The sequence below is a fragment of the Numenius arquata genome, chromosome 13 (assembly GCF_964106895.1).
Source record: "Numenius arquata chromosome 13, bNumArq3.hap1.1, whole genome shotgun sequence".
Classification (NCBI taxonomy): domain Eukaryota; kingdom Metazoa; phylum Chordata; class Aves; order Charadriiformes; family Scolopacidae; genus Numenius; species Numenius arquata.
The window spans coordinates 19,207,371-19,230,909 of record NC_133588.1 but is presented as its reverse complement, the minus strand read 5'-3'; the positions used below and the strand labels follow the sequence as shown (position 1 = coordinate 19,230,909).

The 23,539-nt window shown below is 43.5% G+C and overlaps 1 protein-coding gene across 1 annotated transcript in view; it reads right to left on the bottom strand.

Moving 5' to 3' along the window:
* Window positions 1-5,645, bottom strand: part of BEAN1 (brain expressed associated with NEDD4 1) — a 43,265-nt gene extending 37,620 nt beyond the window's left edge. The window contains exons 1-2 of the mRNA XM_074158130.1: window positions 5,553-5,645; window positions 4,430-4,504 (exon numbers count right to left, since the gene is read on the bottom strand). Of these exons, the coding sequence (XP_074014231.1) occupies window positions 4,430-4,504; window positions 5,553-5,583 (106 nt within the window). The 5' untranslated portion in view covers window positions 5,584-5,645. The remainder of the gene's footprint in view (window positions 1-4,429; window positions 4,505-5,552) is intronic.
* Window positions 5,646-23,539: the final 17,894 nt, after the last annotated feature.

The window sequence follows — 23,539 nt, the reverse complement described above, 5'->3', positions numbered from 1 at the left end:
CCTTTAGTGTTATCTGGACACCTGCAATCAGGAAGGACAAGGCAGTTAGTTTGCGTAGGACCTAGCGTGATAAAGCTCCAGTCTTAGTTGGGTTTTTTAAGTAGAAGTAATCCGGTAAGAATTTTGCAGCGAATTCAAAATAAAGCTAGGATGCCAAAAACCTGTAAAGATCAGATGCTTACAAAGTTGCTTCTCTTAAACCATGAAACTAAATAAGATTAGTCGCCAACAGGAGAGATTCAAACATAAAAAAAAATTTAAAACTGCATGTATTTCACTGTTTCTTCTTATAATGCTTCTAATGAAGAAAGAAAACAATTGCTTAAAGGAAAATCCTCATTTTAGTGATAGAAGTAAGTGGATTAACATGCTTGCAACTAAAAACAGCAATTAAAAGATAAGACACTTAGAATTAAAGAGGCCAAAGAAACTAAGTGTCATAGAAGCAGTATTTGCATTAAGAATAGACAGTGATCAAGTGGCTTTGGCTGGAATGTCACTACCTTCATGCAGGTCCTGGAAGACTGTAGGTGTCGCAATGTCATATAATGTCATTATTTTAAAAAACCAGTCTGAGGGATTTCAGGAAGTTCTAGCAAGATATGTAACAAATCTTGGAGCTAAAAATCACTGTTTGCATAAATGCTATCAAAGCCAACTGAATTGCTTGCTTCTGCCAGCTCTGAATTTGAGGCCAAATTTCCAAAGTATGAAGATAGAGACTCTAAGCAGGTTTTACACAAGCTCATAATCAATTAGGTGTCCACCTCTCCTTCAGAGATGTTCTGCATAAAGGTGGCTGTGAATCTACTGTATTTTTAGGTGCTTGAACATACAGCTCAAATACAATCACTATAGAATAAAGAAATGTTAGACTGCAAGAGTTAATAGTGCTCAGCATCTCTAAAACATCTCCCCCTTGCTCTTCTCTGAGGGGCTTCTCAGTGTGTGGCTGCTTGTACTGGTTTGATGAGATCCCCTTCAAAAACTAAAGACAGATTTCTGTTTCTTTGCTAGGGAGCAGGGTTGCACTCTAAGCTGTATTTTTGCATAGCAGTTGCATAGGAATGAATTCTAATCTATTATTCTCTCTACTAGATATCAAATAATAACCAGGAATGGGAGGTAGGAGTTGGGAGAAGCTGCTGAAACGAAAGCATTAAGTCAGTAGTTATAGTGGAAATGAGCGATTAGGAGTTGTCAGCCTACATCCTCGTAAAGGAGTGTGAGAAATTGTCAGGCTTGGAGAGAAATTGATACCTTCCTAGTGCAGATTCCAGTCTCATAAATGAAAAGGTGAAAAAAAATCATTCTTGATGTAACGGATGGTTTCATGCCATCATAAAACTTAATTGATGGCAGAGGGATACTGAGCAGGATATGACTTATTAAGGGAGAAGAACAAAGAATTCTGAGGTGCGGTTCTGGAGGCATTTGAGCATCCTTCCCTTCTGCACAGCTGGAGTCATTAAAGCCTGAAGTGCAGTGTGGAAAACTGTAGGGAGATATGGGGTCTATCTTTATGGAAAAGGAGATGGAGCCTCTTTGGTGCCTTCAGCAAAGATCCACACTTCAAGGAAAAAAAAATAAGTGAAGGAAAATAAACAGCACATTATTCTAGGGATGAAACTTTACTGTACGCTTAGAGGAGGGCAACTGCAGCGTGTGTTTCCCTCCCTGCCCCCTTCATTTAAGTATTAGAAACAGTGCCTGAGGTTCATGACTGCTGATTATTAATGATTTACACTCATTGTCATCATTATTTCCTAAAGATAATACTGACTATTTACTTTAAAAAACAAACATACCTGACCAAAAGCTAAAAACACTTAGCAAAGAAAATCCAGTGTTTCTCTCAGAAAGAAACATCTAAAGCAACAAAGCTCATAGCAAATTTTATTTCCGATCAGAAAGTTCCATTAAATCCATCCCTGAGTATTAGCCTGCCTGGACTTGACCCCTTTGTCCTGTACAAGAGCAGGGTTCTTGAGGCCCAGCCGAATCTGTATGAAAACCACTGTGGTCCTGCTCCTGGGCATTTGCACTTCCTTAGGAAATTGAGCGTAGGGAGTGTGAACGGGTCTAGCGCCTGCGATACCTGAATTCTGTACAGCTGGAGAATCCGCTCTGGTGTCCTTCATGGAGAAGGACCTGCTCTGGTACAGAGCAATAACACCAGTCTCTTCCCATCTTCATTATGAAAGTGTAATACAAGCCACAGTTGGGTTTGGTTTTTATTTTTCTTGGCTAATACCCACCTGCTATTGTGTAAATATTATCTGTTAGTGTCAGTAGAACATTCCACAGTCTGGGCATTACAGTAATAAATCACGATAGCTATTGCATAGAAGGTCAGAACATTGTGCCTGGCTGAACTGTACTCAGTTAAGGCCAAAGTAGAACAGACACACTGTCTTAAGAAGACTTCATTTTGAAGAGATGTAGGCACCCATTTGGAAATTCGGGCAATGCTCAGACTATTCTGAACTGTTTGCTGCAACAGTTCTGTTACAAAACTCCACTAATCTAAAGTTAACGCAATACAAAGTTTCCTTGCCACAAAGAAGTGGTCTCTCTGGGAGGGATAATAGCAGGGAAAAATCCCAGTTTAAGGGTCAAGGAACATGAAGGTGAAGAATGGATAAAAATTTGTTATTCTGATATGAATATCTAAACCAAACGTATACTGACTATATATGTAATAAAATGCTCTGAGATGTCATTTGATGAAAAAACTTCTTCACGGTGAGGGTGCCAGAGCACTGGAACAGGCTGCCCAGGGAGGGTGTGGAGTCCCCTTCTTTGGAGATTTTCAAGACCCGCCTGGATGCAGTCCTGAGTAACATGCTCTGACATGCTCTGGGCAATCCTGCTTCAGCAGGGCAGTTGGACTGGATGATCTCTATGGTCCCTTCCAACTCTAAAAAAAAAATTCAGTGAAATTCAGTGATGCGTAATGTAAAACCAACAGTTCTGAGGAAGAATAATCTAAACGACATTTTTGCAATATCAACCTGTAACAACATAAGCACGTTACAAGTATTTTTTTGCCAAGTCTCCAGGGACTTCACTAATAAAAGAGTAGGCTGCTGCAAGTAGCTATGCTAACATAAGCATTTACAATTGTCTGTCATTTTTGTGTTGTTATTATGTATTTTCTGTGAGTTAGGTGATGCCAGTTGGTCCTCCATGAGGCAGCCAGAGGGTGAACAATTTGAATCAGCAGATACCAATTTAGCATTTGCTCTTGAGCCCGACTTTAACATGTTTTTTCTGGAAGTTTGAGGGATTACCAGGCAATCTGAAAGACACCGCTTGCATTTCCTCGGTTTTGCACTCTATTCAGCTTTCCCAACTGAAGTTATTCTGGTTACCAAAGTTATCTCAGGGTTCGATCCTACAGATCCCTAGTGTTGTCAGGAGCTGGTCTTGGCACCACAAATAATTTCTCCAAGTTGGTTGGTTGTGGCAGCAAACATGAAGCTTGATGATATTTCTGGTCTGTGAATGATAGCGGCTGCCTGACTTCGTTGTTCCCTCATGTATGTTCCAAAGTAAATAAGGTAACTTTTAACTTTTTGCCTGTTCTTTCTTTAAACTTCAAGTTTAATGATGTGATTTCTCACCCACGAGGGCCATCTTGGCTTGAAAGTTGTTACCCAAGTCATAATCTAGTTACAGAATTTCAGCATGGCTTTTCTTGAACTGCAGCCCTTGCTCTGAGAGAGGTCTCGGTTGTTTTAGCTGTTGTGCGTACATTTTTTATCATTATGCATTCTTTCCTCTATGAGACTGGACACGCTTCTGTGCTTCCCTGCATACATGTGGGCTTCTGCCAAAAGAGCACCAGTGACATGGGCAGAATTGGCTCCTATAATGTTGTATTTCCTTTTCAAAACACTTTCATGTAATAACTACAAAAGTCAGTCATAAAAAGGAGAGTAGAAGGAAGTCAAATGTCAGGAATTGTTTTATTTCAATGACTGGAAGTAATTTTTCGCTGCATTTGTTTCACTAGTGAGTGCCAAAATGATAGAAATTTTGATTGATGTCAGTGTGCTCAATTTGTAAATGAGTTTTAGCAGCTATGTGCTAATTTGTTGTTGTGGGAGAAAACGCTGAAAAGAAGGGTTTTTTTTAAAAAGGAAATATTGAAGTACTTGTACTTTACACTAAATTTTATGGACCTCTATTTCAGACAATTCTCTCATTCATTTCTGTGAGTTTTGTCTGTATAAAAATCACAAGGTTAACTAAATTTGTCCATTTCTGTTAACTCCGTTGTTTCCTTAGTCAGGAAGCTATTTGTTTTTTAATGGATTGATGTTTATCTCCTAGAGGCCTTTAAATATAATATTCCTACAGCTGTACATGACTGCAAGGCATGCCATTAATGTAGTGTTTTTTTTTAAAAAAAAAGACTACTTACAGAGATTGGAATAATTGCTGCCTATTCCAATACGGATGGAGCTTCCAGAGATGAGAGGAAGATGGAAGAAAAGAACTAAGGAGGGAAAAACGGAGGAAAAAAAAAAAGGTACTTAATAGCAGTTTGGTTTTGTTTTGCCTCCAGATGTCAGCTGAAGGCACAGCGTGTTGTTAACGTGCACCCGCGCTCACTGGGGCAGGATTACGTGTTTCAGGCTCGGAATATATGCGTGGATGTAGCGTGAACGGGAGAGAAAAAACCAAACAAGTCATTGCTTCCTACTTCCAGGAATCACTCCAGTTCAGGAAATGATAGTATATATGGTTTTAATGCCTCTTAGATTCAAAAGCCCGTGTAAAAACAACAATGTGTTATATAAATATGCTAATTGTTGTTGTTAAGTCATTCCCTAGGCTCTGAAACAGGCACCTACCGTTGTAAAGCAAAAGAACTGCTTCCTAATTTTGTTTAAGTGCATCTCGAATACGTTAGGCGTACGTATGTCAAACTGGGCTGGAATAAATTTATTCTCAAATTTGATACACGTACTCCCCCCCCTCCCCCCCCCCATGCACTGAAGCTTTAATATTTATAACTTGCACTTCAAAGATTTATACTTGTAGATAACAAAATGCACGCGAGTAAAACGTGTCCTAAATAACAAAACGTTCAGATTTCTTAAGAGAGGGGCTTTGCTCCTGCAGCTGCACATAAACCGGGAGCTGCTGATGGTGGGTCGGGTGCGGTACAGGGGGCGTGGGGGCTGGATTTCTCCCTCGACGGACCACTATGTGCCCGGGGACGGTCCCGGTTCTGCCCCCCGCCCGCCCCCGGCGGGTTTCCCCCCGCTTGCCCCTGCACAGCCCGAGGACGGGGGGGGGACGGGGGGGGACGGGACACCGGGGGACGAACGATGCTTTCTCTCTTTTGGGAGGGGGTTCCCCAGTACCACAAAGTTTCCGCGCCCCCCCTCCGCCCTGTCGCGCCGCCGCCGCCCGCCCCGGGGCCGGGCCGAGCCCTGCCCGGCTGGGGGCCGACCCGCCCCGCCGGGCCCCGGGTGTGCGGGGTCGGAGGTGAGCTCCCCGCGCGGCTCCCCCCCCTCCCCCACCTCATCCCGCCTTACCCCAGCACACGGCGGCGGCCGGTCTCTCCATGCGCCCCCGCCGCGGCTCCCCGGCGGCGGGCGGGCGGCCGGGCGGGCGCAGCCGCCGCCTCCTCCTGCGTGCGGGGCCGGAGCGGCGGCGGCGGCGGCTGGAGGGAGCCGGCGGCCGTGGGCGGGGGGAGGCGGGTGACCTCCGCCCCGCGGGGGCCGGCCGGAGCTCCCCCTCCCCGGCCCGGCCTCCAGCCGCCGCGGGGGCGGGCGGCGGCCGCGGGGTGCTCGGCACTGCACATGGAGGGCGGGGGGGGGGGGGGGCTGAGCCGGCCGGGGAGGGGGTGCTGGGGGCCCAGAGCAACCCCGGCCCCGCGCCCTCCCCTCCCTCTGCGGTGCCCGGGGAAAGGGAAGGGACGCTGCGGGGATTTGGTGCTTGGGTAAGGAGCTGTAGGCGGATAACGGCTCCAGAGAGACGAGCCCGGCTCCGCACTCGGGCTGAAAGGCGGGGAGGGAGGGGACTGCCTGGGAATAAACCCGCGGGGATGGACGGGATTATCGGAGCGGGGCCGAGGGGATAATGCGCTGCGGCTGGATGGGGGCCAGGAGGAGAATGTAGTCCGAGTGAGAGCTAAAATCACTTTGCAACAGCAAGATCTACTTGTTACCAGGGGTCTTAGAAACGTTTCTCATTGTGAACGATAAATGCTAGAGACGGGAAAAAATGGGGCTGCAGCAGATGCTCAAGCATATCATAGAATCGTTTGGGTTGGAAGGGGCCTTAAAGCCCCCCCAGTGCCACACCCTGCCCTGGGCAGGGACACCTCCCACCAGAGCAGGTTGCTCCAAGCCCCATCCAACCTGGCCTTGAACCCCTCCAGGGATGGGGCAGCCACAGCTTCTCTGGGCAACCTGGGCCAGGCTCTCAACACCCTCACAGCAAAGAATTTCTTCCCCAGATCTCATCTCAGTCTCCCCTCTTTCAGTTTGAAGCCATCACTCTTCGTCCTATCACTACACGCCCTTGTAAAAAGTCCCTCCCCAGCTTTCCTGTAGCCCCCTTCAGATACTCAACACTGTTCAGTTTCTCTTTGGTTCAGTAGTGGTGGATTCCGAGTTCTAATGAAGTTTGGGGTGGATGTAAAGCTTGTGAACTCTCTGCTCTTTCTGTAAAATGTTTCCTGCTGTCATTGATCACCTGTCTTTTTTTTTTTCCTTTTCTTTTTAAACCCAGGTAAGCAGTGAGTGAGTCTCAGGCAGTTGAGATGAGAGTTTACTGGAAATTCACAAGTACGTTTCACTATGGCTTTTGCCAAAACTATAGTACCTTGGTTCTTAACACACCCCTACTATAAAAACCCCCAAAATGCTGCTGCAGAAGTTATTTTGTGATTAAGTTCTTCCACCCCTCAGAATATTTGACTCCTTGAAAGACTCCTTCTCTATTGTTTCAATAAATGGAAACTGTATGGCTTTATTTTAAGGCTCTTCGTTGTTTAGTTGTGGCACGAAGGTGTCAATCTATACGCGCATGAGTTTTTCTGGATGTGTGCCCCCTTGGCCTTGTTCTGCATGTGAAGATTCATGTAGGCATGTAAGGCTGGACTTAAGGATATTGAAATATTTTCTCCACTTTAAATTTCAGGAACTTTTAATGCTTAGTGCTTCTGCAAATTTTCGTGATGGCATCTTTCCCAAATGGTGCCTTACATTTAGCCATAGTGCCGGTATTGCCTTTAATCCTGGCGTACTTGGAGTCTCGTGTTTGACTGAAAAATCTACGCTTAGACTATCACATCAGCTGAAAACCTGTGGAAAATACGGAGGCTTTAGTAACTGCCTGAATGCAGGAAATTGCTTAGTGTTTGGTAATGCTGAAAAAACTGCCTGTCTCAGCCTGGCTTCAGCCCCCTGTCTGTGACAGCCCTGCCCTTATCTCCAGGAGGAATTGCAGCTACTTCTGAGCCAGAGAACATTTGTTTCTGGGTCAGCTAGCACAATGTACAACACATTCACAGCCTGCAGGAGCATCTCACGGTTGCCCATAACTTTCTGGGTACTCACCGGTGCTCAGTATGTGCATCTTGAATCTGCTGGAATGTTTTAGGTTTTACTCACCCTGCTAATTTCCCAATCTGTATCACACGTGTGTGGAGATGGGGCAGCTTTTTGCTCTTTTATTCTGTGTGTCTTTCAGCTTTTCCTGGTTTTCTCGGTCAGTGGTGCACCTGAATGGAACCTGGAGTGTTGGGGAATTCAGGCCAGACTCATTCGCCCCCCTAGTGCCTCAGCAGGGATGTGTTGTGTCAGGCTGATATTATGGACAGTTTACATTGCTGTTTATTTTTGTTACATCTCCATTTCTGTTTTGGTAAAATAGATTTGTATTATAGAAAAATTTCCATAAATAAATAGTGTATTACATAGGAGATTATGGACTGTGTTTGGAAGAGCTGGAACAAAGTTAAAAAATATTCAGAATTTGTGCTGCTTATATCTATTTCCATGGGTTAGCTTGTCTTTCTTGTAACACCACAAAACAAGGAGGACCAGAGCAGTGTCTGTCTCTGGTGGTTTATGGCCTGTGTGTCCAGTTACGTTCTCAAGGAAGTTTTTTCCCAGCCTTTAGGAAGAGGGAAGGTGGCTGACCAAGACCTCACATGCATTCAGGTGAGGTTCGGAGTTACATTCCTTACGGATGGACGTTGCCGTCCTCAATGGGTGTTTCCCAGTTTACTGATCAGGGGAAATCAGGGAGAAACCCTTTCTGGAGACAGATAATTTTATTCTTGGATGATTTTACATTTTCTTCAATCTAGGGACTTTGTTATAAAACGATACCATTAGTGCAGTCTGCTGAAGTGCCAGACCTCCTCCAGTCAGCTTACCCTCTCCTGGGGTTTCACTTGAGATTCCTGGAGCTCGGTGCTGGTTCTGCCCGCGCGGACTTCTTGTGACAGCCAGTTTTTATTGGGCAAAATATATTTTATTGCTCTAATGAGACCTCTTTTTTTGATGGAGAATTTTTATGTATTAGTAAGGAGACGTTTGGGGGGATAGTGTTCATCATATTTTTTTTTTAAGGAAAAGGTGGTAATGAAATGAATGTCAGTTGGATTATACAATTAGTCTTAGCTGAAATGCCTCGGGATGAGCAGAATTGATTAATCATTGGTGCCAGACCAGTAGCGCCACAATACTGGGCATCCCCAGGCTGTGCTGGGCAAGCACCAGCCCTGGGCTAAGGGCGTTCCTGGCTGGGAGTTTGCACCGTGGGCTGGGCCAGGCTGTATAAATCTGTGCTTGCTGCTGGAAGGAGGTTGGGAAAAGAGGGACTGGGATTTGATAGGAAGCATCTCGTGCTTTCACAGCTCCTTGGGTTCTGAAATGTAATAGAAAGAATCCTTTTGAAGGAAAATTTTTCATTTGTCTTTCAAGCAGGGGTAGTGGGAAACAAAGAAATCAGTTAGGGCTATGACATCTGTTGTGAATGGAATTCCAGAAGGCTTAGGATGGGTGGTTAGATTTTTAAATTCATTTGTTTATTTAATAGTTACTAAATTACATTTCTGAGAAATCTTAGGGTGAAGATAGTTTTCAGTTTTTAGGCTAGCAATTTTCAAGCAATGGATTTGAATATGATCAAAGTAGAATGAATTCCCAGCAAAATCCTAAAGATATTTTGAGTTTGGACATACTGTAGAATTGCTAACAAAAGGAAATTCCTCTGTGCTAACAGCTATTTTAATGAAAAGGATGGAATTTCAAATATATAAAGCCTACTGTGTAATATTTTTCAGTTAGCATTTTAGGACAGGTAAATTTATTTTGAAAAATATTTTCTAGAGGTTTAAATCAAGTGATTTAGTTCTTTAGGCATAAAATCTGCCAAGAGGAAAAATAATTTTAAATTATTAATGCCGATGAAACTTATCAATAAAAAATATTTTACAGCGGCACTGAGGCCCAAAGGCAGAAGTCATGTTCTTTTACCTGCCCTGTAAAGAAATGAGATCTAGAATGAAGAGGCTCTTAGTTCTGTTTCTATAGCTGCTATGTCAAGAAAGTATTCTATAGGAGTTTTATGTCATGCCCAAATTCTCAGGGGCTATTTTTCTGATTTTTAAAGCTACCAACGGTCTTTTTCTGTGGAATGAAAGATGCTCTTAGGCTTTGGAGTGGGGCCAGATTTAGTTTCTTACTTATTCACCTGCTTGCAGATTTTTGAGGAAGGTGGTGGATTATGCTCTCGTTGCCTTCTGGACGTAGATATTTTTTTGAATATGTATGTGTGTGCTGGGAAATAATTTGGACTGAGATTGTTATTGAAAAACTAATAATATTTCCCCTGTCTGATGGTGATTTCAGTCTTACTGATGCCAAGTGAGGTAATGTTTAAGGATGTAAAATGGAAAATTTGATCTCGGTGTTCTTTTCCCTCTCATTCTGAGACTCCTTAATTAAATTTATAGTTAATCATGCAGTTTATTTTGTGTTGACCTTTCAAGGACCTTAAGGCATCTGACAGTGAATGCAGAGTCTCCGTGTTTATTTCCATGACTCCTTGTATGAATTTATCATAAATTCTAATGGTACTTTTTGGAATTAAAGATGGCCAATGGAGTACTAACAAATAATAACGTATGGAGATACAGAACTATAAATATAGAATATGACTGAATTTAAAATTAGGTAACACCAGTGCCACCAGTAATAGTAGTAATTCTGCATGTTCAGGATATTACATTTTATATATTGTTGGTCCACTCTTTGACACAGGTGTCGCATTTGGTGCTAAAAGTCACATAAAACACTGATCCCTGTTCCTAAGGTGGGGGGTGTCCGTGGTCTCAGTGGGGGGTGTGTGTGTGCGTACTGGAAAGCCGGTTCCTGGCTGGGGAGTGCCTGGGGTCTCGTGGCGGCGGAGGAAAGACAAGTGAAAGCAAAGAAAGCTTCACACTACAAACTAGTTTCTTGACTATTTAAAAGATTGTTGGTCAGTGTAACCCTGGTGGAGGTCAGGAGTTCTATGATTTATTTCTTCTTTTATACAGATGGACACTAAAGTAAAGTATTTGCCATTTGCTATCAGTAATCTTTTCAAAAGAGGCTTTTTGATAGAGAGCTCTTGGGGGAAAAAGGCATACCCTACAGAATTATTAGTGCAGGCAAGCATATGAATCTAGCAATACATTTGTTAACCTAAAAGAAGAGTACAAAGGAGAAAAAGCCAGTGTGGCAGCAAAAGAAAAAATATGTGTGACCCAAAATTGATTTTTATCTTTCTGAAACTGTTGTGTACTTGCAAGAAACACTTAGTGCACCTTGGCGAAGTAAAGCCCCTGTAATTCATTGTCTTTTGTGTTTTAACAATAAATACACAAACCGGTATCTCTCCGTTTTATTACTGTTTTATTTATGAAGTGTTTGTGAATCTGTAGGATCTCTGAAAGATGGTGAAAAATTTATAAATACGCAAAGGCGCGAAGTTCCTCGCTGGAACTGTGAATGTTTTTCATAATAGTGAGGAAGAGATGCAGACTGGAGATGGAGGTGCCTGGGGCTTTGCCCTCAGGCTCACGAAACCCTTGTGAGACTCAAACCTGGTTTGGCTGATGATGGGCATGCAAATAGAATAAAATGCTCTGCCTTATGTAAAGGTGAGGCAGAATTGCTGTGAGACACAGAAAGCAGGGACAAACCCCAGCTTGCACAGAGGGTGATTAAAATGCAGCCGGATTTTCTATGAAACAGATTAAAAATAATCTATCAGGGTGTGTTTCTCCCTGTATCCTGCCAGACCGGCACCACTTAGGAAGTGAGATGTATTTTTTTATAAACTACTAATGGTTAAAGTCAGGATGTAACGTATTGTCTTGTTTAATAGTTCTAACCCATGGCAATAAATATGCAGAAGGATAAGCAAGCTGTCAATTAATTTAAAACCTCAGGAGCCAGAGAAGTTCACATGCTGGGAAGGAGAAGCGCAGGGATAAGTGACTTGGAGAGGAGGGAAAGCAGGGCAGTAAGTGGCTTATGCAATTCCTTTGCAGAGAAGCGTAAGGCGGGCTTGGGGACAAAAGGGACAGAGCAAGGCAAAGCAAAAGGAATGGACCCTGAGGGTTTTACAATACAAAAATATTGCACTGGGCTTTAGGGTAGAACTTCGTCTCTGACACCTCGGGCATGGCGTTTAATGCAGTGGAGAGAGCAAACAATAGCGTGGCACAAACGAGTAAAAAGGCCAAAAGAAATGAGATGAGCTGGGTGCTGCACCACATTGAAGACATCAGCTGTATCTATTGCTGGTCAGCCTCTGTGTATCCTTTTGACAAAACAAGATAGTCTCAAAATTGTGGATAAAATTATAAAGGAGCGGCTGTGAATGACCACTCTGGGGTGTGGGTGAGCAAAGGCCAGTGTCTGAGGAGGGAAATGATGATTAAGTATCAGTGGAGAAAACAGAAAGGAATTGAAGGGAAGGAAGCCACGGGCTGCTTGAGTTCGTGACTCGTAGTTGCAAAGGGCACTTTTGTGTTCCTTAGTACTTAAAAGGACAATTGACTTTTATCAAAAGGCCAATAGAAGAAATGAAATGGTAGGAACACATGCACCCGAGCTGTGTCGCTGCCACTCTTGCTTTCCTTACTTTGCATTACAGGCTGGGCAGATGACCGTGGCTATGTTAGGAATCCAGATTTCTCCAGGTTTAACTGAAGATGTGCTGACAGTCAGAGGCCAAAGCAAGCAAAGAGCAACTGGGCTTTGTTGTTGGGTTGGGTTTCTTTTGGCTTTTTTGGTTCTTACCTTGAAAATTGACTTTTTTTTTTAAAAAATTCCAGAATATGCTTTGTACTTTTATTATTTGGAAGCTCGGTATTTTAGGGGGTCCTTTATTCAGATTGTTGGAAGTTCTTACCAGTAACTAGCTGCCATTAAAGATTAAAGTAGACGCATGAACATCGTGTGCAGATTCTGACCTTAGTGTCAATTAGCTCCAATCCTACTTGGTTTCAGAGGTCTAGCAGAAAAACAGGTCCCAAGGTAGCCCAGGTCTACAGTGTCCCAAGATGAGCATCTGTTCAATCCTGTAAATGAAATATTCATTTTACCCTAATAGGCTTCAGCATTAAGCCTCGTTGTCATGATTTGTTAAATGATTACTTCGTTTCTGGTATTTTTGGCTATGTAAATCTTTGTTTTTCTGTGTCATCTAGCAGTTATCTCTTCAGATGTGCTACACAACAGCCTAAGCGAGTGCACTGGGGAAAAAAAGCTGTCGTTCCAGCTGCCGGTATTTTTCCTTTCAGGTCAGAACGAAGGATGCGGTGCAGGGTTGACATGACTAGGAGCATAAAGCACCAGTAATTCATGCATTCCTGTTCTGTAGTGTGAAGTTAATTTCAGTGCCTTACCTGGATCCCTTCCCAACAGATGAAGCTTGGCTGTGAGGAAAAGCAATGAGGGCAAATCCTACATCCTCTCCTTTGTTTTAGCTTTCTCACTACCGCTAATAGCGTTTTAGCTATTGTATATCTAAAAGGCCTTTGGTCTTGGGAGCGTTAGGATGGTTGTCTTGGGAGAACAAAAAACAGTCTGACAGTGAAGATGTGAGGGACGTGGACAGCAATTCTGCCCCTTCTGTTCTCTCTCCCTGGCGTGTCCCCAGGCTGTGGCTGGCGGTGGCCCAGCTGCATGGCAAGGGGTGCCTTCAGCCAGCATCCCCTGCACCAGCCTTGGCTCTTCCACTGGTGGGTACCTGGGCTTGAGAATATGAGCAGAGGCAGCAAAACTAAATAAAATAATTGTATGAACTGCTGATTTCCAAGCTGATCTAAAACTACCTCTCAGTATTTCCTGCCTGTGCCAAAAAAACACTCAGGAGCCCGTTTTATCATTTCTGAGAGACAGTCGCCTTTGCTCAACCCATCGTTACAGGGGGGAAGGACTCAACTGTGTTGCCTTCTGCTGCAGTGTCTGTGTGAGACACTCTACATCAGTCTGAGAGCCCGTTGTTACTTAAAAAAAACCGCCCCAACACAGTTATTCAGGCTTTGGAATGTATGGAGAAGGTCGAGTTTTGCTTATTCTGGGGCACTCGGATTGTTGCTACCGACCAAGTAACTGTGAGGGCTTTTACAGTGACACACCAACAGGTACTGCATTTTACCAAATTAGGTTCCAAAAGTTAAGCTGGTGTGTTCATCTGTTGGTTATTTCTTTGTGTCCATGCTCGCTATGGGTAATGTAAAACTCCAGGTTCAACTCCTGGTTGAAGTTGGGCTTCTAGCACCTTGTGGCTGTATTTGGGGGAAATCCACAACAGGAATGTATTGACAAAATCCATTCCGGTGCCATCTGCTGCATTTTAGCTGTAACTGCCACTATGTGGTGAGAACAAAGATCCAAGTTTAGCTGGGGCACAAGGAAGTGTAAATCCTGTTGTTCAGAAGTTATTTATACACTGGTAGACTTTCGTATTTTCTACATAATAAATTCATTGCATGTTAATCTTCTAAGTAATATCCATGGCCAAAATGAAGATAGCACATTTATTTTAGTCCTTTAGTAATAGTCAAGACCAAAACTAAATAGCTATTAAATCTTACCATTGAAAATATTTATTTATTTTTATATATATGTATAATAGTGATTCTGTATGATCTGTACTACCAGATTTTGAGATAATTGCTATGGAGCAATTGTAGCAGATTGTATCTCCAGAAAGATTGATTGTAAACTCCCAAGGTTTAAGAAGGAAAGGGCACATGCTTTTGCTGTCCTGACAAGGAAGATGCATCTCTTTTCTTGTAAATACAACAAACATTAATAACAGAGAAAGAATAAATACAGAGATTGCCATGTCAATTTATCAGCCAGTTTCCAGTGACCACACTTTAAAATAGAAGAATGTGTCTCCATTCTGTTCTGAAATGTCATATTACATTGACAAAGATATTCCCATGATAACTGTCCAGAAAATAGCTGGTATCACTGCTCTAACTGCTGTCTTTTGTTGATTTACTGTTATTTTGGCAACACGAAAGCCAGTGCTGGCTGACACACATGTGCATCTGGCATGGAAAATACTGATAAAAAATTCAGTAGTGGGACTAAAAGATATAAAAGATAGGAAGATAGGAAGCCCTTGTTTGTGTTTTATATCTGTTGAGGTAACGTTCCTTGCAGTGCCAATGAGAGCAGAGTGCCCATAGCTGTTGTTGCTGCCTCTTCTCCTGCAGCCACCTGAGGAGTACGCGTGTGGAACTACAACACGGTGGTTGCCCAGAGGCCAGAGGATAAACCTGCTCACGTTGCCAAGTGGTGAGGCTGTGGTGTTGGCGGAGCACGGAGGCTCTCGTTTCCCCAAATACTGCTGTCCTTTGGGGGTTAGTTCGAGTCCCAGGTGAAGCAGGGCGAGCGCAGCCCAAACACAGGGAAATGTGTCTGTATCGGTGATGGCTTCTCGGGGTGCAGATACTTCCCACTCCCTGAAATCTTCACAAAGCGTGTGCACCTTGGCTGTGAAGCTACTAGAATGGATTATCAAAAAAATAAATTTAATGTATGAAATGATCACATATGCCATAAAAAGCACTAGGGAAATGCATTATTTAACACACTGCCTCATGATGGTGTTTAGTCTGGAGCTAAATATGACTTCAGTTGTAATTATATATGTGCTTTACTGGTGGGGCTCCCATAAATGGATTTCAAAGCCATGCTGAGGACAGTGTTATTACACTGATTTTCTAGTACTTTCAAAATCATTTTGTTTCTGACAATGTGAACTGACAACAAAATGAAAATGTGTCCCACCCACTTAGGCTTTTTTGTACATGCTCGTTCTTTCTTTTCCCTTTAGTTGCCCCATGTGAGGGGCTTGATGTAGATCTTACTATAAACTGATATCCAGCTGCATGTAAATTCCTGCAGATGTAAGCCTGTGGGGTGGCTCCAAGATGAGGGAGAGTAAAGCAGAGCACTCCTTTTATTGATGGGAAGGGATTAGTGTTGCTGTGAAGAGATTTATTTAGAGAGTCCATCTATCCTGAAGCGGCTCTTAGGCAGCTGTACGGGAACTTGGATTTGGGACCTGCATGGTGCTTCCCTAGAAGGTCTTGTCATCGGCGTGGATGGAACGGGCAAAAAAAAAAAGGATGTAACAAGACACAAGACCATATAAAGCTGTCATATGAATAATGTATTTTTACTGTATTTTGCTAAGTTAAGGAAAATTCAAGTGATCTGACCTTATTTATTCCTTTGAGAAATATAGGCCTACAATCATTACCTACGTTTTAGAATGCCTTATTAAAAAAATAAGCAATTAATTGAGCAAATAGTCTACCATTATTTGACAGATCATTAGGCTATTACATGAAAAACAGGATTACTCATAAGAAAAATCAGAATCCTAGGGAAGCTGTAGCTAGAGATGGGATTAAACAAAATGTCTTAATATTTAAACATGGTATTAGAGACTGAGGATAAATGGCAGACAATAACATTTGTATACAAGTTGGCTTAGATCATGTCTTACCATTGAAGATGAGTCAATCTGAGCCTAAGAGCTGAGTGACACTGAATAGATTGTCTTTTTGCAGGTCAAATTTGTGCTCTGATGCTCTGTTCTTTTTCAGTAGGTGCTGCTGTCACTGGCATTTGTGAATTTTATGTAGACAAAGTGGGCTTGATTTCCCTCTGGGCTCTATGCCCTGTCTTCCGTTGCAGAAGACCACTCTCTTAGTCCTTCCTCTGGCTAATTCTGTAGAAATATCTAGTGGGTATTTCATTTTCTCGGGCTTCTTGAGGGGGTAAGTGCTGCAGCTCTTTATAACCTAGCAGAAAAGCGTTACTTGGGTGCAGCACAATCACATGCTCAGCATTCAGTAAGAACCCTTCAGTTTCCTCAAATAAAGGAGATATGTGAAAAAGATATGCTGATTTTAGATTGAGTGAAGCTCCTCTAAGCTGAATCTGGAAATCATAACTGGCTCCCGATGGCAGAAAAAAGGCAGTTGTGCTCTCTGGAGATAAGGTCAACTGATAGGTGAAGCAGCAGAAAAAAACATATTAAAATGAGTGCATTGGAAGGAATAAGATCAACTGCTATAATGTTTTCTGTGTTGCAAACCTGCTATTGCAGCTTGAACTGTTCCCATTACATCAAAACATCATTGAAAGGACTTAAATAGCTTGCCTAGCAGAGCAGCACATAGTAGTATCACTGTAATTAAGCTTCCACCAGCATTTCTATGATAAACATATCTTCAGGGTCCTATAACCCAGCTTTCAAATCTTTATTTGGTGCTTGCAGTGTACTGTGCTGTGATTTAACGTTTGTCCAAAGATTATAACGTAGAACTGTGCTCTCATTCTGGTGGGGCCTTGTTCAGATCAGAGGCACGCAGAGCAGTATCTGTGTTCCAGGGCAATGTGAATGTTCCAGAGCAATCTGTATGTTTCAGAATCCTCTGGACAGCATTGACTCTTCCCAAATCATCCTGCCTGTGGGGCAATGGGCAGCTGAATGTGTGGGTACAGTGTAATCGCAGCGTTTGTGGTCAGTAAGAGCCTTGTCCCTTGGAAGAGGGCAGGAAAATCACAGTGGACTGACAGTCACAGTTTGGTTCCTATTTCATCTCCTCTGCTTGAAGAGGGATGGAATCAGCACCAGGCCCTTTCTCTCCGTATGGAGTACTGGGAAGTCTCTCAGGGTTAAGAGAATCCGGCGGCCACTGAACTTGTATTAACATGTGTGGGTGGGCAGAAGTTTGGATCTGCACTCAGAATACTTCCTCTGCTAAGGGACCTAGAGCAGATTGCCAGTTCATTGCAGCGAGAAGAGACTCAGTAAACTTCAGTTTCTGCACACTGTGGGTGCTTGCCAGCAACTCGGGCAGGCGGCCTCTTTAGGAATGCCCTGTCTTTTTTCAGCAGGCAGGAAGCCTCAGGAAGACTTTAGCTTCTAAAGGCATCACATCAAGAATACTACTAGACCCAGTGTGTGAATGCGGGGATGCTTTCCTGGGCCATTGACGGTGCTTAGCATTTTTGGCTGTTTCTGGGAATCGGTGGATGAGAATCTGTTTTCCTTCAGGGACTTGGCTCTATCAGCTTAGCTACCCTGGAGTTCAGTCTCTCCCATTTCTTTGGGATTAATATAGATATTTGAGAGTTCCAACAATAAATAAATAAATAGGGTATAATGTTCATTCAGGCGGTTTGCTAGCCGTTAAGTCCAGAGACTTAAACTAAAGTCTGTAGCAGTTCTGGACTCAAATTTGCTCACTACTGGGCTTTGTATGAATGCTGGTGTGTGAAGGCCTCTCCTTTCCTAGCAAAAAAGAAAAGGTTTGGGACGTTGACTCTTTAATACTGCAGAGACAAGTACCCTGTGAACAATCCTGTGTTACTGTGCGTTAGGGCCGTGTCATAGGGATTCTTCACAGTGTGACTTACGCACCTTCTGTTGCGTCAGTGCCCAGTAGAAGCAGGTCCTGTTTATAGCGATGCAATTCTAGGCACCTTTGAGAAGCATCAAAATAAAATGCACTGCATAAACACATACAGTATAGAACCTTGGTTGTGCATGTTACTTGTTGTTCACTATCTAAGTCGAGTCCAGTTTAGCCCCGTTTGAAGTGTGTCAGCTCTTAAATTTAATTTCTACATGCGAATGCTCCCAAGGCTGATCCCTTGGACGTTCGCCCAGCCAGGTGCTGACATGGGAACGAAGGTTTGTCCAGCTGTTCTGTGGAGTCTTCAGAACTGCCCTGGGATGAGCGTTCCGTTGTCAGAGGAAATATTAACTAGCAGTGAATGTGTTTCGTGAGTCCTTTCCTGTGCCTTAAAGGATTCGAACAAGAGGGCCTCTGAACCTGGTGACTGAAAACATCAGAGGTGGGTAGAAATTAAAAAAAGCTAATCTTAGAACTATGCAAGAAAACCAGCTGAGTGTTGATTACTTGTTGTGGTCTAAAATGGGATAATTTGGGCAGCTGCAATAAAGGCCTGGTGTAAGTAGTATGAATGGCTAAAATAAACATGTTTCTTAAAGGCAGAACTGAAGTAATGAAACTGAATTGAATGGCACTGAAACTTGAATCCCTTGACTAAATGTTTTTTTTCCATCCCGTATGGAGCCACATGAGGTATGTTGGTCACTTGTTTAGCATCTCATAAAAGTAAAACCGGTGCTTTTATTTCTCACCAGTGTTTTCTGCCTGCAATAAATCCTCGTTGTGGCTATGCCACAGATTTTAAATGCCGAACACAGTAATTTTAACTTCCAGATGTGTACTTGACAACCTTGCTCTAACTCTCCCTGATATTAACTGTGTTACCCATCACTCTTGCTCACAGTGACCTGTGAAATGCAGGTTCTACTCATGCCTTATGCTCCAGGTTCTCTGTTAATTGCAATGGGAATAGTACTACGCGCACCATGCAGAGCTGTAAATAAGTGCAGGGGAGGGTGTTTTAATTATAAGTCTTTGTAGATCTTTTGCAAAAATCTCTCGTGCCTAGAAGTGTGCTGTAAAATAATGAATAGTATTGCAGCTTTCATCCTTAAAATATGTAAGCGTTAGAGAACGTTACTTATTCAGAATGCTTTAATGCATATTAACTAACCCTTGCGATGATGTGGGGGAGTGTATATGTATGGTTGCTGTGAAGAGCACATGAAGAGTAAAGCAATGGCCAGATGTCCTTTCAGAAGGGAGTCCCACTTTAAACACCTGCTGCGTAAAGGTAAAAATCTGGGCCTACGTGAGGTACTTGAGATGCAAGGGGAAGTCTGGGTCACAGCTGGGATATGAGCCCCGAGTTCTGCTCTTGCAAATGGGCTTCATTAGTGCATGTTGTTTATTAGTCACAAATTTCCTCCTCAAATATGTCTACGTCAAAGGCAGTCGCTTTGCGTAGGTCTCTGGTGCCCGTGTAGTGTTGTGCCAGGTAGCCTTCTCTTGGAAGGCCACGTGGGCCTTCCAATTCACTCAGAAGTGATGTGTGTGACAGCAGATGGACTATACACAGCTGTGCCCGTAGAACACCTCGTCTGCTTGCCAAGTACTTGCATTAACATCCAAAAAAATCCAGATGTTGCAACAAAATTCAACAAACCCAGTTCTTATCAGGGTTGATGCTTAATCATCTATCTATAGGAAGGAATTAATTGTGGAGCTTGTTTTACTAGGATTGAAGAGAATGACTTAATTTTTCTAGCTAACTCAGAGCTCTTTAAAGGAAGAAGAGGAGGCTGGCAATGTTCTAACACTCTTTTATGGCTCTTCAGTAAGGGTATAACGCTTTTCACTTACTCCGAGCAGTTGCTCTGCCTGGCTTGATGAGCAGCTTTGCCAGATCCCTGCAGGTACCGAGAGACAGATCTGAGTCTGTTCAAGATGTGATTACTCACTCAGGTGACAAGTGGTCACTGCCAAGTCAACAGAATGAGATAATGATTTTGTGTCAGCATGAGACACAGCGCTGCTGCCTCCCCTGCTCTACCCCTCTGCTGGCTTTCTAGGTGTGTTCCTTCACGCCAGCTCTTTGGCACGGGTGACTTTCTTGGTGGGTCCCTGCTAACCTTGCCTTCTGCTCCTGCTGCCTGTTGCTATTGAGCACTAGAAGGCAGCACAGCCGGGCATGGCCACCGTGTGTTTCTGACCCCTGTCCAGGCTGCCTTGGTCACAAAGGTTGGGGGTTTTGCTGCTCTGGATCCTTACCTGGCTGCAGTGGCAGAGCTCATGTCGTTCTCAAGCATCCGTCTCTTCGCTCAAGGAACAGGTGATAGGACAAGAGGAAACAGCCTCAAGTTGTGCCTGGGGAGGTTTGGGATGGATAATAGGAAAAACTTTTTCACTGAAAGGGTTATCAAGCATTGAAACAGGCTGCCCGGGGAAGTGGTGGAGTTACCATCCCTGGAGGTGTTTAATAGACATGTAGATGTGGTGCTGAGGGACATGGGTTAGTGGTGACTTGGCAGTGCTAGGTGAAGGTTGGACTTGATGATCTTAAAGGTTTTTTCCAACCAAAACTTTCTTCTTTTAGGAAGAAATCCTCAGCTGTTCTCAGCTGCACGTATGGGTGAAACGCGCTCTGGTTCCCTAACAGAGAATGGGCCTGGCAGGGTGGGAGCTGCGGTCCTGTGAGGTTTGCTCGCCGAGCCCTGCCTGTGGCTGTGTGGTACCCGGTGTCTGTGGGGACAGATAGGAGCGGATGGTGGCAGGATGGGACCCACGTGCACCAGGGGAACAGACATGTGAGCGGAGCAGGCTGAGGTGGCTCTGCTGCTGCCGAGGAGTGAGGGAGCGTGTCTGAAAATAAAAATTATTTGGTATTGCTTGAGAAAATCCTAATTAGCAGTTGCAGTTTGGTTTGGAGGGAAAAATATTTTAAAGTAAGGTTGGACAACATCTTTATTGTCAAAACCAGATTTCAATGTCATATGACAAAAGAGCAGGACATAGTATTTGACTCCTTCTGGCAGATGGGCAAACATGCCCCAAGTAGGGCGATCTGGACTGACGTCTGAATGAAGTAGACATCTGGAGCTTGCATCCTTTCCCCAGAGCTATTTCCCTGCCCTTCATGCCCTTCACAGCTCCTGCCTGAACAAGGTCGCTGCTTTTTCCTGTATGAATCCAGGTGTTGCAGCCTTTCTGGCTTCTGGAGAGCTCCGAGTGTTTTTGTGAAGCCAGCGTGAAAGCCTGAAACTGATCGAATTAACTTTCTGGAGTGATTAGTTTTATTGAGCGAGATGTCGGGTGAGGTGGTGGAGCAGAGCAGAGGGTGGGAAGCAGGAGCGGTCCTTGTCGCAGAGCTGGGATGGGGTGCCACCAGGCGTTGGCTTCTGGCAGAGCTGGCATGGGGTGCCACCAGGCGGTCGCTTCTGGCCACGGCAGCCACCGCTGGAGAGGAGCTCGGCTCCTTCCTTCCTTCCTGTGGAAAAGGGAAAGGAAAAAAAAAGATTTTCCTTCCTTGGAAAATCTGGCACTTCAGGTTCCTTTCAGCTTTCAGCATTTTTAGATTCTTCAGGTTTGCTCTTTAAATGGGGAGAGGAAAGCATGGACAGCTGTTCAGAAAGACATTTTAAAATGCTGGAATTTGGACTCATATTTCACTGTTTTCTCTATACTGCCCCAGGTGCCTAAAAGTAGTTTGTAGTGGCTTGACATTGTCCCAAGAAATATCTGCAGCAGAGGAGGTTCTCTGCAGCGCAGAGCAGCAGATGGCTCCCCCACGTCCCCTTTTGAACCTTTCCTTTGGAGAATGTCCTGATTTGTAGACGGCATCGCAGGTCAGGCCTTGAGCTCTAGTGGGGCTGCCAGAAGAGCTCTGTGGACCATTTGCAGTCCAGCTGTTACTGACTCTCTGAAAAACCTTATTTGGCTTATTCTTTAGATCAGTTTGCCTGGTGAATGCTGCCTTGCTTTGTTCTCCCTGTTTTGGTAACTTCATTCAGAGCACTGGCTTTCAAGCAGAGGTTCCTTTTTAATGAGGAATGAGAGAATGGCAGAGATTTATGATCGATTGTGACATTGATGAAGGCATTAACTAGAATGAACTCATGCTGTGGGAACGCAGGTGGGACAGCCCCTCACTGGGGATAAGTGGAAGGAAACCCCGTTTTTCCCTTTTCTTTCAGGTCAGGCAGAAACAAAGTCAGGAAGCTGAGAGAGGTCAGCAGAGATCCGGGGGGTTTTGTTGCTCGTAAAAGAGTTTTGCTGGATTTGTTTTCTTTTCCTTTTTCTGATGCAGACTAAAAGGGTGTTTTTGCTGGTTTTGTTTTCTGTCATGCTTTTTCTATGGACTAGATTTAGGCTAAATCATCCACTTTGATCTGATCAGTCTCTTATTCAGTTCCTGGTAAGACTTTGATGATTTGTGCTACATTAAAATTGTGATAGTTTCTTAAATGGGAAAGATACCACCTTTCTGATTTCTTTCATTCCAGGAAGCATTCCAAAAATACAAGAGTTTTATTTCTTATGCTTTCAAACTTGAAACAATTATTAAAAAAAAAAAAAAAAAGTAGGAAGCGAGAGTATGTCAGAAAAGATGGAGATTATTCTTTTCTGTCCTTAATGGAAATAAGTATAACTGTTATTTCTAGCCAAATAGGATATTGTATCTTCATGTTTACTACCACCCGTGAGTGTTTCCCCTGCGCGGGACATATGCATAGGAGTGAAAACACTGAAAATAAATGTATTTAGGTGGATCTGTACTCTGATCTCTAAGCTCCAAAAACCCGGTGTGGCTTTAGGTGACTCTCTCAGAACAGTCCTGGCCGAGTGACAGTACCCGTGCTCTGACCGCCAGCCTGCCTGGGCCCTTCTGCTGCTACCCTCAGCCCTTGTTGCTGAAAGCAGAAAAGGGAAGAACGTGGTAATTGAAGAACAGAACTCAGAGAATACTGTATCTTTTTTTTCCTTTTGTAACTAATCCTTCTGTTCTCACTGGATTTCCTGTTACATTCTTCTTGACAGTGTACTGGACCAGTACTTGGTCAGTCGTACTGGACTGTAATGGCGTAATACCTGATACAAGTGTTCTTTCTCTGAACAGTGGAAATTTGGTTTTTTAAGAGGACCGTAGCTCACCTGCTCTCCCTGGGAAGCGCAGCGGTGGGGGGGTGTTCATACTCAAGCAGCTTTTCAGCGCTGCTTTGATCATTATCAAGGATTCTGATCACAAGTCATTATTTCATAAAAATTTCTAATGGGGTGGGAGTAAAAAAACCTTTATTAAATGGCACGAACTTCTGCATCTCAATGTAATAAAATAATAATTTATGATATATTTTTAGGGATAAGATATTAAAATGCATATTAATTAAATGAATAATGAAAACTTTTATGAGAATCCCTGCTACAAGTTGCAAGTAGCTGTTTAATCAAATTCTCTCTATGGAAAAATGCATTTCATTATAACATAATTAGCACATCTATTGTGTTTTTAATACAACTTGTGCTAAAGTGTGCTCGATCTGGAGTTTGCTCATGGCA